The sequence below is a fragment of the Elephantulus edwardii genome, unplaced genomic scaffold (assembly GCF_000299155.1).
Source record: "Elephantulus edwardii isolate Elephantulus edwardi_28Jun2011 unplaced genomic scaffold, EleEdw1.0 scaffold00017, whole genome shotgun sequence".
In the NCBI taxonomy this organism is placed as follows: Eukaryota; Metazoa; Chordata; class Mammalia; order Macroscelidea; family Macroscelididae; genus Elephantulus; species Elephantulus edwardii.
In genome coordinates this window covers 21,963,838-21,988,105 of record NW_006399767.1, presented here as the reverse complement: position 1 = coordinate 21,988,105, position 24,268 = coordinate 21,963,838, and the positions used below count along the sequence as shown (strand labels likewise).

The 24,268-nt window shown below is 36.7% G+C and overlaps 1 protein-coding gene across 1 annotated transcript in view; it reads left to right on the top strand.

Moving 5' to 3' along the window:
• The window catches only part of ZFAND3 (zinc finger, AN1-type domain 3), a 423,161-nt gene that overhangs the window by 258,046 nt on the left and 140,847 nt on the right, over positions 1–24,268 (top strand). Inside the window, exon 3 of the mRNA XM_006882023.1 lies at positions 23,347–23,529. Coding sequence (XP_006882085.1) covers positions 23,347–23,529 — 183 coding nt within the window. The remainder of the gene's footprint in view (positions 1–23,346; positions 23,530–24,268) is intronic.

Genomic DNA, 24,268 nt, shown 5'->3' with positions numbered 1-24,268 from the left:
AAATGTGACCGTGTGCTTTTGTAGTGATTAAAACCTTAGAAACTCTTTGGGGCAGTTCTCCTATGTTTTACAGGGTCATTGAGAGTCAGAATGAACTTGATGACAGTGGGTTTCGTTGGTATGTAAATCAATTTGAAATATTTTCCTAGTTTGATGTCATTGCACCAGCTGCTTGTTTGATCTAGTTATGGAACATGTATTTATTGCCATGTTGCCACCTTTACCTCATTGTGAGATAGTTTGTGTGGGTCTGGCAAGAATATTCTGCAGGTTGCTTTAACCAGGTAATTAGAACAGCATGCTTGACAGCCAGTAGCTTAAAGCAGTAATTCAGTTCTGCCTGAAAGGATTATTCACCCTTCCATTTACTCACATTTCTCTGTGTACTGAATTTTACATGCCAATCCACAGTTTTCTGTGGTAATGTTCATAATTAGCCATACTCGCACAATTAGTGACTGTGCCCTGAGTTTAAAGCTCTTTTGTCTTTTATATTACTGAATGACAAAAAGCAGTTAGATTTTACTGTTTTATTTAGTGGCCTTTCAGGAATAGCACAGTCAACCTGTGACAGGACATCTCTGTAGTATCTCTCATGACATTCATCTAATGGCTCTTGGCTGAACAGTTAAAACTAATAGTTTAGATATGTAAATAAGCATAATTAAAAACTGTTTAAAAGAGTCCTTCTAGATTCTGTTTAACGTAAATTCCTTTTTCAAACTAACATTATATTCCTGAGAATTTAAAAAATGTAATTTCTGATGAAAGAATATTTTCTAGGTTTGCATTGATTCCAACCCTTCTTTTCCTTTGAAGATTAGTGCAGAGTTGGGCTTGTTACTGATAACAGTGGTTTCCTCAGCATTTTTAAAATAGATCTCAGTTTTTTTATTTCATTTCAGTTTTTGCATGAACATACTTCATTGTTGTTACATAGTGAAATTCCAACTGGCCTCTGTTCCACTTCTCTTGAATGAAATTTTCACCTCTGTCTACCCTTGTTGTTGTTATGTGCCGTCAAGTCACTTGCGACTCATAGCGACCCTGTGTACAACAGCCCTAAACCCTGCTCTATCCTGTGCCAATCTCATTGCCTCTGACACATTCATCCCGATTACCCCAGTCACTGAATCAATCCACCTCATAGAGGGTCTTCCCCTCCTGCGCCGGCCCTCCACTCTGCCCAGCATGATGTCCCTCTCCAAGACCTGTCTCTTCTTACAACATGTCCAAACTATGTCAGGCGAAGCCCCAGAATCCTTGCCTCCAAGGAACAACCTGGTTTAACCCTCTCTAGGATGAATCTGTTTGTTTTCTAGTCCATGGTACATTCAGTACTCTTCTCCAGCACCACAACTCAAAGGCGTCAATTCTCCTTCTATCCTCCCTAGTCATTGTCCAACTCTCTAATGCATAACAAGTGATTGCAAAAACCATGGCCTGTATCAGGCGCCCCTTAGCCTCCAGAGAGACGCCGTTACTCTTGAGTACTTTAGAGAGGTCCCTAACCGCAGACTTTCCCATCGCAATACGTTTTTTTATTTCCTGGCTACTGGTGCCAAGAGTGTTGACCGTGGAGCCGAGCAAACTGAAGCTGTGAACAATCTCAATCTCTTCACCATCCATCCTGATGCTACCGATTGGTCCAGTGGTGAGAATTTTTATCTTCTGGACATTGAGCCTCAGTCCATATTGAAGGCTGCAGTCCTTGACCCTCTGCAGTAAGTGCATGAGGTCCTCCTCAGTTTCAGTGAGCAGGGTTGTGTCATCTGCATAACACAGATTGTTGATAGATCGTCCACCAGTCCTAACGCCACGCTTCTCCTCATAGAGCCCAGCCTCTCGGATAATCTGCTCTGCATACAGGTTAAAAAGGTATGGAGACAGGATTCATCCCTGGTGTACACCCTTCCCAATTCTGAACCATGCAGTGTTGCCCTACTCTTTTCTGACTACTGCCTCTTGGTCCAAGTATAGGTTTCGTATTAGCACGATTAAATGTTCTGGAATTCCCATTCTTCTCAGAGTCAGCCACAGTTTGTTATGATCCACACAGTCAAATGCCTTTGCATAATCAATGAAACACAGATAGACATTCTTCTGGTATTCTCTGTTTTCAGCTAAGATCCATCTAACATCAGCAACAATATCCCTAGTACCACGACCCCTTCTAAACCCAGCCTGGACTTCTGGCAGTTCTCTGCTGATGTACTGTTCAGTCGTTTTTGGATAATCTTCAGTAGAGTCTTGCTTGCATGTGAAATCAGTGATATTGTTCTGTAGTTTCCACACTCAGTTGGGTCGCCCTTCTTTGGGATGGGAACAAATATAGACCTCTTGCAGTCAGTTGGCCAAGTCTACCCTAGCTTCTCAAAATTTGAGATGTTAAAAATACAAGAAAGTTACCAGAGTGAAGAAGAGCGACGTCGATTGTCTGTGATCCTTGCTAAAACTGAAAGGGACTTGATATATTACAGTGTGGTTTGTCACGCTTTTCTAGACATTGGGGTTGGACATGGGGGGGGGTATCTTGCATTCTTACTTTAGGACATCTAAAGCATGTAAGGAAGAGTGCCTACAAAGCCAGCAGAGGGAGCACATTCCTGTGTCTCCTGGGATGTCTTAAAAATTTTGTACTATCTTCTGAAAGATTCTTATTCACAGTAAGTAAAGGTAAACAAGATAAGTTTTTCAGTATGACTCCAAGATTTTTGTCAATTAAAAACCAGAAGAAAAAGGGGAAAAAAATTCTCTTTTCAAAAGCTCATATCTATTTTCTCCCAGTGGAACAATCTAAAGAATTCTTGACAAAGGGAAATGGCTCTATTAGAAACTTTTTAAAAGTTTCTCTGCATATATTTTTAAATTTGTAATTAAATTGAAAAAGCACCAACAATTATTATAACTTTTTCAGTGGATAATGTTTTACATTTGAAATACCCAGTTTGATGGAATTGTTTCCACAATTCCCCTTAAAAGGAAAGTTTATAAAACATTATAAAATCATGAACTGTGTCTGACTTGTGAATTTAATCTTCAATTTTCTTGCCATAAAGTTTACAATTTAGTATTTTGATTCTTCAGGGAATATGGCTACAGTGGAACCTCAGGGAGCTCTAGAGGGCATAGTTCTAGAAAGTTGTGCCCTACTTAACAACTGACACTTCTCTAGAAAGATGGGCAGAGTCTCCTGCTGTGTGATTTGCATCCTCAGAAAACCCAGCTATGAGCTATTTCTTACTTTATAACAGTTTTTTCTTTTTAGTAGAACCTTACATAAATTGCTTAAATTGACTAACTTTCTAAATTAACTATATTGCTGACAAATGGATTCTTTAACTCTCTTAATCACTCTATTGCAAATCAGTTGCTTACATTGATTGATCCTTTAGAGGACCAAATGAATATGGAAATCATATTCCAGTATTACTATTTTTCTTGTATATGTTCTTCTGGGGAGCATGTCCTTATTAATAGTATTATGTAAGTTACTTAATCTCTATAAATCTTACTTTTCTTCTCTGTAAAATAGGATAAAGACACAAACCACATTACTGATAATCACTTAGTGAATAGGTGATAGTGTTGCTTTTGTTGTTAATTATATTCATAAGTTGTTACTACTATTTGTACTACTTTAGTTTAAATCAAGCAAGGATATATCTCTTAAAATTTTAAATGAGAAGAGAGAGAAATATGATAGCTGTGGAGTCAAACATCAAAAAGAGAATATTGTCATTTTCCTCACCAAATATAATGGAGCAGATTCCAGCATGTTTCTGTACTGAGGATGAGGAACCAGTATGTGGTTAGAGTTGAAGATGGAATGTCTGACTTTTAGTGTTAGACAGTCAGTTTTGTGAGTCTTTCAAACAGAATTTAGCACTTTGGAGTAGAAGTAAATTAAGAGTAGGATGTGGGTTTGTTCCAAGTTTGGAACTTTGTTTGCAAGGCCTGTGGAACCAGAGACAGTTCCAAAGGAGTTGAAGGGATATTGTCCAACAAAGGGACCATAACCATCAGTGCTGGTTTGGATAAAGAAAAAAGACTGGGGAAAGTGTAATCTTTTTAGATAGGAACTGATAAAGAAAATAGAAAATAGTGAGGATAAATCAAAGAAATAATACAGGCTTTGGAATTGAATTGTGGTCTGAGGAATTAAATCATATGTGATAATAAGTTGGAAGATTTTTTTTTTCAAAGTGAGGTTATTTAGGAACCTAAGGGTCAGGCTCCGGCCTTGGAAACAGGTGGCTTAAGTGGAATTTAGAGTAAATATTGGAATGAGACTAAAGTTGATGGTGTCTTCTCTATTGGGATGAGACTGAAGATAGTATCTCCTTTATAGCCCTCTGCATGCTAGGTACTGTTCTTTGTACCCTACATGTGTAGTAACAACAAAAATTCAGATTCAATCCCAAATAAAACTTCCCTAGCTCTATTATTAAGTTGAACATGGGGAAATATTTTCAAGGGGGAAAAATTGTCCATTTTCTCAGTAATTTCAGACATCAGGTATTTTAAGAAATGTTAAGTGGAAATCATGTGGAGACAGCACTGTTATTATGAAGAATACAGATCTCTCTTTTGACCTTCAGATATCCAGGAGATTTTCTCCTCTCCTCCTTGGGAGTCCTTTCCTTTTACTTGTTTTACATCCAGGAGACCAAACTGTATTTGCAAATTGTCTAAGTCTTCCAAGATTTATAGCTCACAAACAAGTAACTATAAAAGTACCTGTAAAGAGGCTATGCTTAAGAATATTTTCTATGATATTTCTAATGATTCATAAAGTAATTTTTCTATCTCCTTCAAGAATTATAATGATTTGACAGCTTTAGAAACCAATTTACTTACATCCTTTATCAAGCTAATAGACTGGAAGATGGTGAGAAATCTTTCCTTTGACCACTTGCTCTTAAAATTTACTTTTCGTTTTTATTTTTCAAAGGAATAAACCTGGCCACATGTGTATCTTCTATGAGGAAAATGGTCCTTAGTGAATACCAACAATCAGAATATAAATTCATTTAATTATTAAATATCACTCTTTGTTTAAATTATATTTCAATTTGGATATTACTTGATCATATAAACTGTCATCGCTTCAAGAAATATCTTCTGTATATAATTAGAAATGGTATTCTTAATAGGATTTTTGAAATTTTTAACATCATTGAATTTGAAATTTACCATTAAAGATGCATGGTTATTGGTGGGTTTTCTTGATTCATGCTATTAAATACTCAGAATTGAGTGAAAATTAAGCTGTTACACCTCCTGAGCGTGTTGAAAACTTGATTTTACTATGACCTTTGGGTATTAATAGGTCAGTTTTTCTTTCTTAGTAGTCTTCTGACACTGATTCATGGGGCAATGGAAATTTTATACTTGGCATTAAAATTCTTATTCCTTTGTGAACTATAACGGAGTTGAAGTGTGTAACTCAAGTGCAGTAAGAATTAATATTTTGTTTGATATTTCACATATAACACTTCTAAACCCACCATTTATGTTCATTAACATTTCCATTTTTGAAATTTATAATCATAATCAAGGCCTTTTTCTCCACAACTCTTTTTTTTTTTAAAAAAGTAGAAAACTCAAGCAAGATCCACATCTCATTCCATACACAAAAACCCAACTCAAAGTGGATCGTGGACCTAGGACTAAAACCAAGGACTATAAACCATTAAAGAAAAGCTTGGAAGAACTCCGGACTCGTGTTATGACAATAATACCTTATCATATATCCCTTTTCAACAGTTCTCTCCCTCATCTGTTTCAATGCAGTATACATAATCTAAACCCATCTTTCTCAGTCTCCCTCCAACCCCGATGTCAGTCCTGTGTTACAACAGTGGCACCATGCAGAATTCATCCCTTTGTGACTGAGATATTTTACTCAGTATAATGTCCTCCAGGGTTTAAGGTATAATATTTCATGAGTTCCTTGTTTTTCAATGCAATATAGTATTCCATTGTGTGAATATACCAGAGCTGCACTCTATCCATTCATTTGTGATGTGCACTCAGGTTGTTTCCAATTCTTTTATAATATTTATATTTAGGAGACACAGAGTTCCTAAATGGTACACATAGTGAATTGTTAGATTACTCAAAAAGCTGACATTTCAAACTCACCCAAAGGTACTTCAGACGGAAAGCCTGGCACTTTGCTTCCAAAAGGCACAGCCTTGAAAATCTTTCAGATCAGACCTTCTCTGCAGGCATGAAGTTCATAAGGTGGAATTGACTCATCAACAACTAACAACATGTACAGAGAAATAGTAAACATTGTTGTTTAATTAGCTAGAGTCCCTCATTAACATAATCCTTTTTTGCATATTTTTAATATCTTCTCTCCCTTCCACACGTGTGTGTGTTTGTGTATGTGTGTGAGAGAGAGAGATACAAACACACACACACAGAAACAGAGACACAGATAAACAGTGCACGCACGCATGAATAAGAGTGAGCACATGGTAATCTAAAATAATTATAGAGTTTGTCATATCCTTGCTAACTTCTCTAAAAATGCGTATTTGATATTCAGTGTGAGAATTTTTGCAATGGCAAAGTAAAGATTTTTGTGGACCCTCTCCCCATTTAAAAAAAATCACATAACTGTTGAAAATTAATCCCAAATTACAGAAGCAATACACTGAACAAGAGTGTTCTGAGAGAACTGGGGCTTCTTCCTCTGACTCAGTTTCCACACAGAAGGCAAGCATTCTCTAGTAAGTGTGGCTACTGCCCCTGATTGCTTTTGCCCCAGCTTACTCATAGGTCAGAGGGGCAAAGTTGAGATGAGCCGGAGTGTCCCTCTTTAAGCTGAGCTCTTGCCCACACCTTGAGCACACTGAGTGGTGGTTGCAGGTCCTGTCCTGGAGCAGTTTCACATCCATTCCTGAAGGAACTGACTAATGGAGATCTTGATATTGACTATTATGATGGAACTGGTAACTCCATGGTAATTAGTAGCAGCCAGCTAACTGGCACACCATCCAGAAATTTAATAGTGGTAACTAGGAAAAGATGACACAGTGATAAGAAGCTGCACTGAAGTCCTGAAGATAAATGGCTCAAATCCACCAGCTGCTACACAGGAAAAACATGAACTGTCTCCTCCTTTGTTATTTACTGCCTCTGAAAACCTGCTGGAAAGTCAGCTGTGGGTTAATTGAGCCCACAGCAACTATGAAAAGAAAGGGAATTCTGGCATTGGAGGCCTTAAGGAGCTGTGCTGGTAAACCACAAGCTGCACCTCTCTAGTAGATTGAATTTACCAGGCTCCATTGCAGGAAATGTTTAAAATTTTTTCCCACCCTTAGTTCCACTGTTGCCTCCTCTTCCCTCTTTGGTTGCAGAGTTTGGTGGAGGAGGGAGTAAGAAATTAGGGTGAAGTAATTAGGAAAGATCCAGTGGGATCTGAAAAAAGATGGGATAATAGTGGGCATAGATCAATGGTGATTAATTTTATAAGACACAGTGTATATGAATGATATGAAACACAATGTGAATGAAGGAATGTGTGAAGTGTACAATGAATGGAGGGGAACCGTCCAATAAAAGTAACAATAAAGTTAAAATTATTTTTTAAAGATACAGTTCTTTAAAATAGTCAGACTTATTGGACCAATATATGCCAAAATACTGTCCTAAAATAATCTTTACATAGGCATCTGAAATTATTTCCGTATGTAGTCTTTTAACCAAATAACAGATTATTGTTATTATGTGCAAATGAGTCAGAGCTGTGTCACAGCTGACGCTCCAGTGAGTCTTCAGAAGCATTAAATCTGAGATATCTTTCTCCAACTGAGCAGGTAGTGGAAGTGAACCATAAGCCTTTGGGTTGACAGTGCAACTCTTTACCATTAAGCTTCCAGTGCTCGCTAATAATAGATTGGCTTATAAAGTAACAGTTGCCTATGAGTGCATACTTCTTTAAAACATCTGTTATATTAGCTTAGATAGTCAACATTTATTCAGAAGCAAGGTTAAGAAAAGAAGAAAACGGAAAGCTAGAACAGTGGACAGAACAAACAATGGAAATACTGCATTTTTGCATATAACACAGTCATGTAAATAATGTACTAAGAGCAGAGGAAATGCACATACAAGGGGAATATATGCTTTGCAGAACAAACAGGCAGATGTGTACCAAAAAGTTATTTGAGTAAAAATGAGGTAATGAGAATGCTGACACACTGGGAAAATTATAATTAATATAAAATTATTAGAAACCATCATTTACTGTGTAGACTTTCAATATGGCAAAGGTATAGATCCCAAGTCTTTGTGTAAATATCCACCTAAAAGCACAATAAAATACTTTTTGAATGCTTCAAGAGAGCATTTACATTTCAAATGTGACAAAGTTTTAGCTGCCAAGTCTTATATAAAAATTATTTATATAAATTTTAAATGGGGGGGTGGAAATCTGAGGTAAGCTGTCTCATGAACTCCCCAGATGTCATAAAATCAGAGTTCATGTTCTATATATTGCATACTTTTTTCATTTGCATTTAATTCTGTTTAATCTCTGAATTAGACTGAATAGTATTTCTTCAAAATAATTCCCTTACTCAGAACCTCAAAATGTGACCTTACAGAAGTAGTATTTCGGATGTAACTAGTTAACACGAGCTTTTAATTAATTATATACTGTGATGCTAAACACTGTGATACTCGTGTCACATGCGATAATGGTAATCCATAGTGGACAGTGTTTGTTGGAGCTCCCCAAGTACAATAAGCTTGGAAGCAGGAGTGGCATTCACTTCTGAAATAGTTTGCCTCCAGAAACTCTGTGAACTTGGAGAAAGGATGATCTTTCGTTCATAGGGTCTCTGTGAATCAATCATCTTATGACTCGATGACACTTAACACAACAAACATCTTACTATTAGAATAAACACAGACATACAGAACACCTTGTGATGATGGAGACAATAATGCATTTACATGCCAAAGAATACTGTTTGCTGGCAGCACTAGAAGCTAAAAGAAAGAACAGATTCTCTGCTAGAGTCTTCTATGCTAAAGAAATCAGAGTGCTTTTTCAACCTTCAGTGCAGATTTTCAACTGCCAGAACTGTGTGAGAATAAATTTTTATTGTTTTAAGCTACTCGATTATGGTAATTTCTTAGACTTGGGAAATGAATACATTGTGTGAGACACCAAGTTGCTTCCCATCACATGCTAAATATAATGTGGTAAGGGGCAGGATCTAGGAGGACACTTTAGGTCCTTTGAGAAGCTTACCTTTGCCATATTCCTGATGGGTCGATAAATTGATTATGTGCTTATATTCGCCTCCCACCTGTTTTGGAGACTAGCCAAGTGACGGCATGTTCACCAAGTGCAAATAACGGATAACAACCCCAGGACATTTATGAATGTTTTACTGAAAATTTGGGGGATTCACCGATTTTTCGCAGGCAACTTTCTTGGAAGAAGTGGCTTTTCTTCACATGTTCTTAATATGCATTAACTGTGATATAAGATGTTGTGAACTAGGGGAGCTCTGGTGGCCTAGTGGCAAGAAGCTGCACTGCAATCCCAGAGGTGCATGGTTCGAATCCACCAGATGCTCTGCTGGGAAAGGAGGGACAATCTCCTCCTGTACCAGTCAGATCCGATTTGACGGTACACAGACACACAAAATAATAATAAAGTCGTGAACTGTTTGATAAAGTATAAGAAACCTTGAGATAATAGGTAGGGAGTGCCACACTCTCCTTCCCTGACAGTTTACATATGAATTCTAAAAAAAAGAGGCTTCAGAGTGCTCTTGAAGCTAAACAGGGCTTCAAACATTACCCGATTGATCAAGTTGTTTGGATTTATCTGACCTTTTGTATTTTATCCTTTTCTCTGTCATTATTGTATTGAGGACTCTGGGAATAGAACCAATAGCTCTTCTGGAAAAGTTTGTTGTTGGGGTTTTTTCCCCCCCTCTTTATTTTGTTGACATATTTTGCTGGTGGCATAGTCCATAGGCATTTATTCCCTACTAACCCAGACCACACCTCTTTGAGTGTGAGTCCACCAGAGGCTCCTTGGAAGAAAGATGGACAGTCTCCTGTGTGATGTACAACCTTAGAAGCCTGATAAAGACTTAACTGTGAGGCTGTTCCAATTCCATCACAATGAGTTATTGTACTTTGTGGTATAAGGAGCCCTGTGTGGTATAATGAGTTATTGTACTGGTGGTGCAATGCAATACATGCCAGGCTGCTAAGTCAGTGATTAGAATACACTAGAAGCTCACAAGAGAAATATGGGTAAAGAGTTACAACTTCAGAAATCCATTGGAGGGTTGCTGTGAGTTGAAACTGATTTCATGCTGATGAATTTGGTTTAGACAAGGTGGAGACAGAGGTGATACACATTGTGCAGCCTTGCACTTGAAGTCATTGAGGAGGTTGGTCCATTAGCTCTTCAAGAAAGGGCTCATGATTTTTTATTTTATGCAGATATTTCAAAATGTGTGAATTTTAAATTAATCTTCCCAAGTCAAACTGAAGCAAATGTACCATTTTAATTAGATTGAAAAAGATGTACAAATGGGATCTTTTTAAATGGCAAGGTTTATCCTAAACCTCAAGGATGGTATTCTAAGGCAAGATTGCTGAAGATAGTCATAATGAAATTAGCTGGAAGATTCCCCCTACCTGCTGAGGGCTTTAATTTATTTGGGGATAGCGGGAAATGGAGCATTCTAGGATGACTTAAAAGATAAGTAGAAGCATCACCTTTTTCCTGTCAGTAAAGCTTCCTAGTTAATTGTTTTCGCAGAATTTTATTGGTTTCAGATATGTATTTTAGATACAAATATTTCAAAAGGTTTTGAAAGTAAAGAACACCAAAATGGAGCTGGATCTATTCTCATATTAACTAGTGGTGGTGGTGGGATTATATGCTGTCAAGTCATCAGTTAGTTCAACATTATTATCACTTGTAGTTGTTGGAACATGTCTGCTTGGTTTGAAACACAAGCTGAGATCTGACTTCACTGGTGTTTAGTTGGTCAGGGGAGTTGGTCTGTATAGATTTTTGTTGTATACTTTCAAGTCAGAACTGACCCATAGCTGACTCTCCAGCAGGTTTGTAGAGACAGTAAATTGCACAAGAGGAGATTGCCCATCTTTCTCTAATGGAGCAGCTCGTGGATTCAAACCACTTACTTTTATTTTGACAGCAGAATACCTTAACACTAAGCCACCAAACTTCCCTCCTGAATAAATAATTGTAGTCAATTTAACCAAAGCCAGTTCAATGAAAGATGGAGAATAAATGAAAAAGTTGGAAGACTCTCAACAAAGATGAGTTGACACTGTAGCACAAATATACTATAAAATGATAATGAGGCACAGGATAGGGCCAAGTTCAGATCAGTTATTTATAGAGTCGCTGTGAGTCATAGTCAACTCAGTCGTACCTAATAGCAAAGAAGTCTGTGCCATTTTACTATTTTCCTCCCTTTAATCTGTCCTTCTGCACCATTTTTCTTTGCTATAACAATGCGTTTCTTTCTAGCCCAGATTAAATGTTTAATTAAAAAAAGATTGATTTATTGGAAAACAACAACAAAAACCTATTTATTGCTGCATTTTAATTTGATTGAATGTAGGAATAGTCACTGTTCTTTCATTTTTAGAGGTATGTAGTAACAGAATTTCTGTAGCTAAATGATGTGCTGTAATCACCCACCCCAGCTCCTATCCTTTGAAATGAATAACATTGAAAGGAAAAATAATTTTTAAGCCATCTTGTAGAAGAACTTGAGCTCTTGAGTGCTATACTCACAATTCACTCTTGACTAGGCATCCCAGCACCTTTAATGCCTCAGCAAGAACTTGGTTGAAGAGAATGTAATTTTCCTTGTCACTCTCATTCTTAGTTTGTAGAGGGGAAAAAAGATGAGTAGAATTTAACATCGATCAATTTGATAAATACAATATTAAAACAGAAATTGGGAATGTACTGCAACCTTCCTTGACATGCTAGGCTTTCCCTTGAGCTTACGCTGCAGTGTAACTCACATATAGAGCCAAGTGAAATGGTAAATCACTTTGGAGAAATGGGAGCTTTGGGGCTGGTTGGGTTGGAGAGACATTTTGCTCTTGATAAAGTACATTTGAAGTTGCAAAAGTAATTACTCTTTTCTGAACAGATCTTTTTAGGTTTGTGTGATTTGTGCTGAAGCAATTGATGTATAAACTGTTGGGGTACTGCTTTTACAATTTTGTAGCTAGTCTCTGAAGCATCCTCTGTTCATTTTTGTCCATTACATTTCATCTCCTCACATTTTAAAATCTATTACTTAGTCTTGGCATGTCTTGTTTTAAGACTGGTTTGAGTTTATTTACTTGTTATTTCTGCATCCTATCTTTGCCCTTAAAGGTAAAACAGGGAAAAATTCATAACTCTATAGTCTCCTGGTATAAAAATTCTAATGTATTAGTTGATACTTGCTTGTGTGCATTATCTATGAAAAAAAAATTCCTTTTTGTTTTGGCTCAACAGCAGTGAGTTTTATGATTTTCTTACATAGAAGTTCACACACACAGTTGACATAGTATTTTACTCCTAATTTGTTCTATAGTTTCCTTCCTTTTGCTTATGTCCGTAGCTTCAGTTAAATATAGGATATAGATATAAACATTTTAAAATATTTGTATTTTTTAAATGCCAACATAAATTATGAGATATTTAATTATTTTATCACTGCCTCTTGTTTAAAATTGGTATTTTACTGAAAAATAATAGAGTATAACAAGTCTTTCTTTTTAAATGAAAGAGGCAGAAGTAAAAAGGAAAACAAAGTATTTGAACACAAGCCTTCATGGAGTAAATGTTTATGTGTTGCTTCAAGACAGAATTCAGATTGAAGTCTGCATTTCCTATTGGCCATTGCAAAAAAATGGAAGAATAAACAGTTCAGAGATCATCATCCTTGTATCCTAAATAGAATAGTAAAAAGTATAGTGGATAACAATGAACAATAACAACAACAAAAAATAATATTTTTCACTTGTTTAAATCTTTGTGTGGTCTGTTTTTTAGAAGATTAGCCATTATTAAAATATATAGTACTTCTTGAAAGTAATTATTTCTACTCAACATGTAGCAAGTTTCATCTTGAAGGAAAGTGTGTTTCAAAAGTAACACCACCATCTTTAATTTAATTTCATAAAACAAATCAAATGGTCAGTATGGGAACCGTGTGTTGAATGCAAGAAGACTGAAGATTGATTGGTGGTATGTGATTCTCAGATGAGCTTACAGTTAAGAGTCTGAGAGCTAAGTGTATCAGGGGTGAGGATAGGTCATTAAAAGCAAGAGGGATTGCTTGTTGATGGAGGGGATCAGAGACAGAGAGGGCAAAGTTAGAGCAGTATCAGTGGACAAAAACAGGAACACTTATTTATTCACAAATGCTTTTCTCATTCTCTCTAATCTGAGAAATATTGTCTGGGGTGGGGGTTGGGGCACGGGGTCCTGACAAAAAACCCACCCAACAAATGCCTATGAGATATGTCATATTTAAATTTTTTTTTAAAAAAAAGTGTGACAGAAAGTTCAACCAGTAGAAAGGTTGGTTAGCATAGGTGTTGCTAACCAAAAGACCACATGTTTCTACCAGTTTGTATCCACAACAATTTGGACTTCAGAAGAGAAAACTGGACAGTGTCTTCCCATTAGGATTTACAACTGTTGAATCCTAATGTTGGGGTATTAGGAGTCAGAATCAATTCAGTGGTAGTGATTGAGTTTGTGTCATACTGGTGCCACTGGAGTGATTCTTGAAGATAGTGAGAGTTAATAGCTTGAAGAAGGCCTTAAATGGCTAGTTCAGAGATGATTTGTTTTGCTTCATTGTTAAATGTCAACTTGCCTGTTCTTGTGCATTTATTTATTTATTTAGCCTCCGTTTTCCAAAAGGCCTACTGGTCATTGTGGTAGTGGAACTCTATAGGATGAATACATCATATGCATCATCAAATGCTCATATTGTTGGCATTAGATTACTTACTGCCATCACATCCTTTCAGTTGTTTTTTAAACGGATTCATCTCATGGTTATACGGAAATGAGTTAAATGTATCTCTTGTGCATGTTATTGCACTACTAATGAATTGTTAGATATTTGCTGTAATGTTAATTTATGCCCTGTAAATGAATGTAAGACTACTACTAGGAAAATTGTGTAGTCTGCACAATAAATGCTGTATAAGAAACAAGCTTTTCTCCAAATAACTTTTTGCTAGTAGTTCACACTTTGGACCAGGAGGCTCTGTAGGTGTGAATAATGTAAGGATTGTATAATTTCAGTGATAATCTAAATTATAAAATAAGCTTAGTTACTGATGGATTTTGCTTTTAAATTTTGTCAACCTCATATATTGTTCACTATTTTTTTGCAAGAAGCTTTTGAGAACACACTTTTGGGAACCAGTCTTATTTGGTAATGTGATTGTGAATATGATTGATCAGCTTTGTGATTTTGATCCAAGCAAATGGAAGTAGCTTTAGATACCTTCTTGAGTCTTTTCAGGACCAGTTACTTATGATGAAGTGTAGTAAAGAAGAAAACACTTACTATGTGCCAGGGCAATTTGTGGAATTAAAACATTTTCTTATTATAGGGACACTTACTGTTTATGCAGGAGAAAGATGCACAATTTCCTCCCATGCAATTTACAGCCTTTTAAAACCTGTTGGAGGGTCAGCTATGAGGTTGTTCCAGCTCAGAGGCAATTAGTTAAGTTAATGTTTGTACTGTATAGAAGTGTACTTTTTAAACAAATTTTACTGACAGATTTTTGCTTCCAAATTTTAAGTAATTGAAAGTCCATTAGTCTGAGAACTAATATTAATAATTTGTATATTCACTAGTAAGTTAAATTCAACAAATCTGTATTGTTCATTATGCACAAGGCATTTTATTAGGAAGTGGGATACACAATTCATTAATCAAATACAAATTTATTAAGTGCCTTCTGTGGGTTATAAGGACCTCCCTAAAGCAGCAGTGCTTTTAACAGTTCAAACATAACTGGGAATTTACCTAAATGAATACTAGAATTCTTTTTTTCTTTTCTTGTTGTGTACCATTGAATTGGATCTGACTGGCACAGGAGGAGATTACCCCTCCTCCAACAGAGCCTCTGGTGGATTCGAACCACGTGCCTGCAGGATTTCAGCCAGCTTCTTGCCACTAGGCCACCACATCTCCCAAGAATTTTTTTTTTAATCTCTCCAGGTTGAGAAAGAGCACAGTTTGAAAATCTGAGAGCCTCAGAAAGGCTACTACAAGTGTGGAAGAGATATTTAGAAGCCACTTCTTAGAGGAACTTCTAACTTCTAAGCTACGTTTAGAATTTCTGATTTGATTGTAAGGGCAGTGTGAGGTCATTAGGTTTAGGCAGGAGAGTAATATAAAAAATTGTTTTTTAAAATCACTCTGGTGCTTTATGGAGAAGAGAGTAAGGTGGTTCCACAGAGGATACCAAGAAAGATGAGATATTATTGAAAGGATCTGAAAAGATGATGGAGGCTTAGACTCTGGTGGTAATGAAGAAGTGAACCAAGAGCTGTTTAGGAGCTGTAAATTGTAAATTGACTTGATGATTGTGGAGATGTAGAATTTAGGAAGAGAGAATATGGAATCTGAGCTGGTTTCTAAGCTGCTGGCTTAACCGTCTGGGTTGATGTTATCTTCAGGTGAAAAGGACAGAAAACATGGTTTTGTATTAATTTTTTTTGTATAGTAACTCAACTCATTCCCCAAAATAATTCATAATAATACTTCATTAGCTTTATTGGCCTCTAAAACTTAATTGGAGGAGGAAACGCCTGATTTTTCTCCCAGGGAGCCACTGGTAGATTCAGACTTTTGGTTACACCTGGCCTTTTTTTTAGCTGCTCAACATGCTGTACACTGTGCCACAAGATCCCCGCATAAGCACAGCTCTCATCCTTGAGTCATACCTGACTCAGAGTTGACCACCTTCTTTCTGATGGGTCTTCAGGGTCTTAAATCTCATGGAAGGTGATGGTGCATCTTGGAGCTGCTAGAAAATCCGGACCTCCAAGAGAGATTTGTTTTCAGCAGTGCAGCTCCTCACAATCTGTTCCAATAGTGCTCCCTCTAGTTCTCGACGGTGGTTCACTGTCTGCTGTTTCAGTTGATCTGTAAATACTTAATTTATGTGCTATATTCGGGAAGAATGGGAATATGGGGACTGTACATACAAACAAGAATACTGCACCCTGTTTGTCTCTGACAGTTGACATTTCATGTATCCACTGAGGATCTTGGAGCATATCACCTGTAAGTAGGTTCCAAGGATTTATGAGCATTGATTGGAAACACAGAACCCATTTCATGACATATTACCATTAGAATGTATTTATGTACATTATACATATATATTTACATTCATTCTGACTGTTCTGTGATGACTGTAACTGGGAACATAATTATAAGAATCAGGACTAGTTAGGAACATAATTGTAAGAACATAGATGATAAGCTAGTAAGTTACAGTTTCTGTTGTTGTTTAAAGGAAGACCTTAAAAGAGGTTATTTATGAAAGGAAGTTTAAGTATATCCAATCTAAATGAATAGTTTCCCCCATAAGCTAGGATACTGGGTGAATGCATTTTAAGGCTTTAATAGTAACAGGTCAGTTAGTTCTTGGTAACACTTTTTAAAATCAGCCTGTTCTTGCTGAGGCTTTTAATCCAGGTTAATATCCAGCTACTAGAATTCTATTAAGATTTTAATGAAAGGGGGAAAAAATTTTAATGAGAAGGCTTAAAGCTTATTATATAAATTGACTGGCTATTGATAATACATTTTGAGTTTTTAAAAATTTATAAAAAGAAACAAAAACCCCTTGATTGTGGATTTGGGCAGGGAAAAAGGGAAACTGATTTATAAAATTAGAAGTGACTGTGAATGGAGGTCACTGACCATTTGGCTAAGTTGGCATCATAAGTTCACTTTATGAACCCATGATTTCTGGATACTTCACATTCTAAAAGTGACTTTGTTGAGAAGTTATTTTTCCCATTAGTTAATGCTTGAATACTTAAAGTTGAAGATACTTACTTCAGTTTTATAAATAATTATTTTAGAAAAAATTTATCATCAGCCTCTCTCAGACTCACAGCTTTAACCATTAACAAGTTTGCACCTTTAAATATGTCACCTCCAGCAATTTATGAAAAGATAAAATTACATCTAATTTTCTCTTGTTTATAGAAATGAATAAGCCTGGAGATTTCTAGTTTCCCCATTTACATGAAAATTGTACGAGTGGACAAATCTTTGCTGTATCTGGATTAAATAAAATGTCTTTTGTGGGACCCTTCATCTGTACTTATTTGCAGAATAGTTTCTGAAGCCCTGTCTCTGCTTTATATTTTTACGTTTACTTTTTTAAAAAAACAAACATGTAATATGAAATTACTCCATGTCTTTGGTATAGATTTCTGGGTTTTATTTATTTAATCAAAGTTGAATAAATGGTAGATCATTCTGAGGAGGAAAAGAAAAGAATAAGAGAACATTAAAACTGATCCAGCGACAGTAGGACCAAAAGGTGAACAGAACTCTTTAATTAATGATCTTTTCTTTAAACTTTAAAAAATATTCTGTTTTTAATAAAATGTTATTGTCAACAGAATATCATTTGTTATGTACCCACAAGCCAAATACTTTATGACCATTATCTTATTTAATCATTGCTATCGTTGTTGTTTCTGTTGTCCTTTTATAGGCAGGAACCAATAGAATAAACTATTCGCATTTAGTTATATTTCCAGTAGAGTGAAGTCAAGATGAACTTACAAGTCTGGCTCTAACATAAGCTGCCAACTTTGGCCTGGGAGCTAAAATACTTTTAGGATGTTTTCTCTGTCTAGAAAATGAAATAATTGTGCTAGATCTTTTAATCTCTTCTGATTGTAAAATTTTGTACTTCTTTATTATTATTCACATTTAAACAGAGACTGTGTAGAGACTTTAGTAGTTCTCTTTGTAAGCAGTTGATTTGTAGGGAAACTCTAAACTCATTACTAAGGCTATAAATAGCATGGGGGAGATTGCCCACTTTTCTTCCGCAGGGCAGCTGGTGCATTTGAACTGCCTCCTTTGGGTTGCAGCATAACTCCATACCCACTAGACCACCATAGCTACCTAGGTAATGAAACTAGCTTATGATTTTTTGGTACCATCAGTCTGTGGAAGTATAGAAGAGGCATAAAGGAAGGATTAATGAAAACAAAGTACAGATTCTTAAAAGAAAACTTGAAGAAAGTACCTGAACATCAAAGAAATATGGCAGCCTCGGGCTCAAGAGTGTGTGGAGGGGCCCTACTAAATTGTTTTTCGACAAAAAATAAAACTCCAAACATTTCATTTCAAAGGGTTACTGTGCCTGTGTGGTGAATGTATAGTACATTTATCAAGGCATTGGATTGTGCTAGCTGGGACAGAACTGGCTTAGATTTTGCTATTTTAGAACCTTATAAAATTTCCAGTTAAATGTTAGAGAGATGGTTATGGAAGGGAAACAGTGATTATTGACATAGGAGAGTTAATGAGATGACATGACATAAAAACCCATCATTATTGCAGTATTTTAACCCCATTTATATGGTACCTTTTTCTCTGAAGGTGTTGTACAAATAACATTGAGATAACAAAGCAATTTTAAAATGTCAAAACATTGAAAAGTGAGAAAGTGGCTAAGAAGAACACATATATAAAAGACACAGTGGAGACTTTAGATACCTTGATCTACACAATTTAGTGACTCTTTGGCTAAATCCATTACATTCTCTCACCATTTTTTCTGAAATAAAGTGTGACTTGAACCCTCTTCCTTAGACTAATCCAGTACTCCCTGTCCTATATCACGTGGCCATGGTTGAGAACCATGGACTTTGGTGTTGAGTGAATTTATATTTAAATCCTTTCTTGTGTGCATTGAGTCAGTTCTTACCCATGGTAATGCTGAAAGACAGAGTAAACTCCTTCTTCACAGAGTTTCCTAGACAATAATTTTTATGGGAGCAGATCACCAAGATATTCAAACATCCACTAACTTTACCACTAGCAGCAGCTCAGTGTTTAACAACTAGACACTGGGTTTCAGTGTTTAAGGAACCCAGAGTTCCTTGACTCTGCAACTTAGTAGCTGTTAACTCGCAACAAATTAGCTAGACTTTCTGGACTCTGATTTCTTCATTAATAAAGTGTTAATTATACATTTCTTGTTAGGGTTATCCTTGGGATTAATAAAGAAATAGTATATGGTAGATGCCTTTAGGTTGGTTGCACAGTTCCTTACTACTAAGCCTCCCTTCCAGCTACTATAGCATAGTCTATTAAAAAATTAATTTTACTTATTCTTTTTTGGTAAAATATTCTGTCACTTTTTTCATATTTGTATATATCTAAGCATCTTGAGTATATTGAAAGGGGAAAAATGTGTGAATTGCAGATGATGTTTGTTTTTACTAAATATAGAACCCTGGTGGCAAAGTGGATAAAGCATTTGTACAATAACTGAACAGATCTTTTATTCAAACCCACCACGTTACCCTGGGAGGGAGATGAGGGAGACTGCTTCTATAAAGATTTATGGCCTTGGAAACTATATGGATAGTTCTTTTCTGTCCTAGTGTGCTGTGAATTGAAATGCACTCTGGCAGATTGTGCTTATTTTGTATTTAGTGGTAACCATCACATTCTTACACTTCCATCTAACAGATGGCTACTATCTTTTATTGTGATAATATTTTTTAATTATTCTTTAAAAATTATTTTAGGGGAACTATGCACACACTATCCTTTGGTAATAAAAAAAAAATATTTTCTGAGTTACACTTCTGAGCTAGAGCTGACTTTTAGCTGACCTCCAGCAGATTACTGGGATTTTAAGTGCCATGGGAAGAAATTGCAGATCTTCCTCTCAGAGATCCACTGGTGGATGCGAACCCAGGAGACTCGGACCCTTTGGATTAACAGTATATCCCTACAGACCAGGCCACCAGAACTCATTTGGAGGCATTGCTCTGTAGAAAGATAGTATTGTCAGTATCTTAATCTTTGGCGTTGTCTGATAATTGCCTGATATGTGATTTAGGTTTAGTCCAGGCATTTGTCAGTTCTTAGAAATACTTCATGTGTACCGGAAAAGAATTCATTCTTTAATTGTTGAGTATTGATGTCTATATATGCTTTGTTGTTGTTGTTGTTATGTGCCGTCGAGTCGTTTGAGACTCATAGCGACCCTGTGTACAACAGCCCTAACCCTGCTCCATCCTGTGCCAATTGCACTGCCTCTGACACACCCATCCCGATTACCCCAGTCACTGAATCAATCCACCTCATAGAGGGTCTTCCTCTCCTGCGCTGTCCCTCCACCCTACCAAGCATGATGTCCCCCTCCAAGGACCTGTCTCTCCTTACAACATGTTCCAAATATGTCAGATGAAGCCCCAGAATCCTTGTCTCCAAGGAGTAGCCTGGTTTAACCCTCTCCAGGATGAATCTGTTTGTTTTCTTGGCAGTTCATGGTACATTTATTACTCTTCTCCAGCATCACAGCTCAAAGGCATCAATTCTCCTTCTATCCTCCCTAGTCATTGTCCAACTCTCTGATGCATAACAAGTGATTTACAAAGACCATGGCCTGTATCAGGCGCACCTTCATCTCCAAAGAGACTCCGTTGCTCTTGAGTACTTTAGAGAGCTCCCTAACCGCAGACTTTCCCATCGCGATACGTTTTTTGATTTCCTGGCTGCTGGTGCCAAGAGTGTTGACCATGGAGCCGAGCAAATTGAAGCTGTGAACAATCTCAATCTCTACTCCATCCATCCTGATGCTACCAATTGGTCCAGTGGTGAGAATCTTTGTCTTCTTGACATTGAGCCTCAGTCCATACTGAAGTGCATGGGTTCCTCCTCAGTTTCAGCAAGCAGGGTTGTGTCATCTGCATAACGCAGATTGTTAATAGATCTTCCACCAATCCTGACGCCACACTTCTCCTCATAGAGCCCAGCCTCTCAGATAATCTGCTCTGCATACAGGTTGAAAAGGTATGGAGATAGGACACATCCCTGGCGTACACCCTTCCCAATTTTGAACCATGCAGTGTTACCCTGCTCTGTTCTGACGACTGCCTCTTGGTCCAAGTATAGGTTTTGCATTAGCACGATTAAATGTTCTGGGATTCCCATTCTTCTCAGAGTCAGCCACAGTTTGTTATGATCCACACAGTCAAACGCCTTTGCATAACCAATGAAACACAGATATACATTCTTCTGGTATTCCTTGCTTTCAGCTAAGATCCATCTAACATCAGCTACAATATCCCTAGTACCACGACCCCTTCTAAACCCAGCCTGGACTTCTGGCAGTTCTCTGCTGATGTGCTGTTCCAGTCGTTTTTGGATAATCTTCAGTAGAATCTTGCTTGCATGTGAAATCAATGACACTGTTCTGTAGTTTCCACACTCAGTTGGGTCACCTTTCTTTGGAATGGGAACAAATATAGATCTCTTCCAGTCCGTTGGCCAAGTGGTTGTTCTCCAGATTTCTTGGCACAACTTGGTGAGCACATCCAGGGCAGCATCTGTTAGCTGAAATATGTCAACTGGCAGACCATCTATTCCTGGAGCCTCATTTTTTGCCATTTCCTTCAAAGCAGCCTGAAATACTTCTTTCATCACCGTAGGCTCTTGCTCATATGTTGTTTCATGAAATTCTTCTGTGTCTGCCAATTTTCTTCGATACAGTGACTCAGTATATTCTTTCCATCTTCTTTTTATACGTCCTGGATCATTTAACATTCTGCCGAAAGCATCCTTGATTATAGCAACTTGAGGTTCTTCAGTTCCTTGAGCTTAAGAAATGTTGAGCGAGTTCGGGCCTTTTGATTTTCTGACTCCAACTCCTTGCACATTTCCTTGTAATATTTTGCTTTGTCATCCCGTGCTGCCTTTTGAAATCTTCTATTCAGCTCTTTAGTATCTTGAATTTTTCCTTGTGCTTTGGCTTCCCTATGCTCCAGTGCAATCTTCAGAGTTTCTTGTAAACTTTGTAATGACCGTTTGCACTCTTCTTGGATGATACATTTGACATCCTCCCACAACTCATCTGGTCTTCACTCATTAGTGTTCAAGGCCTCAAACCTGTTCCTGAGATGATTCTGAAATTCAGGTGGGATGAAGTCAAAGTCATATTTTGGCTCCTGTGGATTTGATTTAATTTTCCTCAGCTTCAACTTGAACTTGCATATGAGTAGTTGGTGGTCTGTTCCACTTTCTTGGAGGCAGTTGTTTTCCCATTGTGTTAGTGAATTTGTTACTTTCTCATATATATGATCATTTTCAATTTACTTTTTTTGAGCGACTGCTGATAGAGTAGAAATTTAGAACCATTTTATCATCACCTTGGCCAATTATTTTTTATCCTTACCTGATGATCCTTCTTCTTTTATCTTAAACTCTACATTTTTTTATAATGCTAGTACTATTAATGGTTTTATATTAGTTTGTATTTGCCTGTGCTGCTTTATTATCTTTAATTTTTTTAATCTTTATATTTCTGGAATGTTTCTTGTAAGTTATATGTTACTATTTTAATTATTCTAAATATTTTTCTCTTTGAACAGATAAATTTAGTCCCTTGACATTTATTACCATTGCTAATCTATTGCTCTTTCTTTCTGCTGTCTTCTTAACATCTATTTTTCCTGGTTTCTAGTCTCCTGTCTTTATCTTTTTTTCATTCTTAATACAAACGTACTCACTCATTCTGAGTCATGGTGACCTCCCATCAAATTTCCAAGGCTTTAATTTTATATTCATGTGAGCCAACTTGCCTCATTTTTCTCTTACAGAGTTAATAGTGGATTCAAATTATCAGCCTTTCTTTTAGAAGCACAACATGTAGTGCACTATCCCAGTAGGGCTTCTTTTTATATATCCTCTACTTATTTGATCCGCTTTTCTACCTTCACTAATTATCCTTAGGACTTTAAGGTGCAACTTTAACTTTGCAAAGACCAGTATTAAAATCCCTGTACCTACCATTCTTCTGAATAATACAAGGACCTTGGAAAGTTTTAACTTCAGTCACCATCTCTCTACCAGTCTTTCTGTGTTTTGGACAAGTGTTTCAATTCTATCTTCTTTCATATCAACCAGATTTATTTTTGTTACTACATTTTGTTTTTATACTAAGATAATTCTCTAATAAGGAAGGAAACTGGAGTTCTTAATTCTCTTTCCCTCTCTTTTTCTTCAGATTTTCAAAAGAAACAACCAGATGATGATTCTGCTCCAAGTACAAGTAACAGCCAATCAGATTTGTTTTCTGAAGAGACCACCAGTGACAACAACAATACCTCTATAACCACGCCAACTCTTAGTCCCAGCCAGCAGCCGCTTCCGACAGAACTGAATGTAACTTCACCAAGTAAAGAAGAGTGTAAGTATCTACATACAGTTAGGTAGTTGAGATAGCAGCTAAGAAACGATGTCTGTCTTTTCCTGGTAATGTCTAGTCTCAGAAGAAAAGACCACAACTCTTTTATCTTAGGGTAAGTGTGCACATAAGAGCCAGAAACACACAAATTAGAGACCGTCTCTCAGTCATTTCATGGAATTTAAGGTCTTATAAGAGATAGATAACTTTCTATATTAAATTGTCAAGAATCCTGAAGTATGAACCAGTCTAAGGCAGTGGCTCTCAACTCTGAGTATCCATTAGCATTCACTGAGGATATTTTAAAATTTTAATCTTCAGTATTATTCCCTGAGTCTCATGTAATTGGTCTAGAGATCTCTTCTTGTCTCTTTGTTTTCTTCTTTTCAGTGTTCTATTTGCTTATTTGAGTTTATAATTTGAACAAAAGATTCCTGAACAAATCCCTTCTCCATTCAGCAGTTCATATGCATTTTATTTCATGTTGGTGGTTACATAATGACATTATATATGCCATAAAGTGTAAGGTGTTTGAGGAAAGGAGGAGATTTCTATTACTCTAACTCCTCATTGAAAATTAGTATTGTGAACTCTATGAGATGGTCAGTTCTAGCCACTTTATGTTCATAAGGCTGCAATCATCCCTGTAGAGGTATAACTTCAACTGAAAATTATGAGAATGTTATTTGTTCAAAACTAACAATATTTATAACAATAACAAATATATAACAAATAACAAATT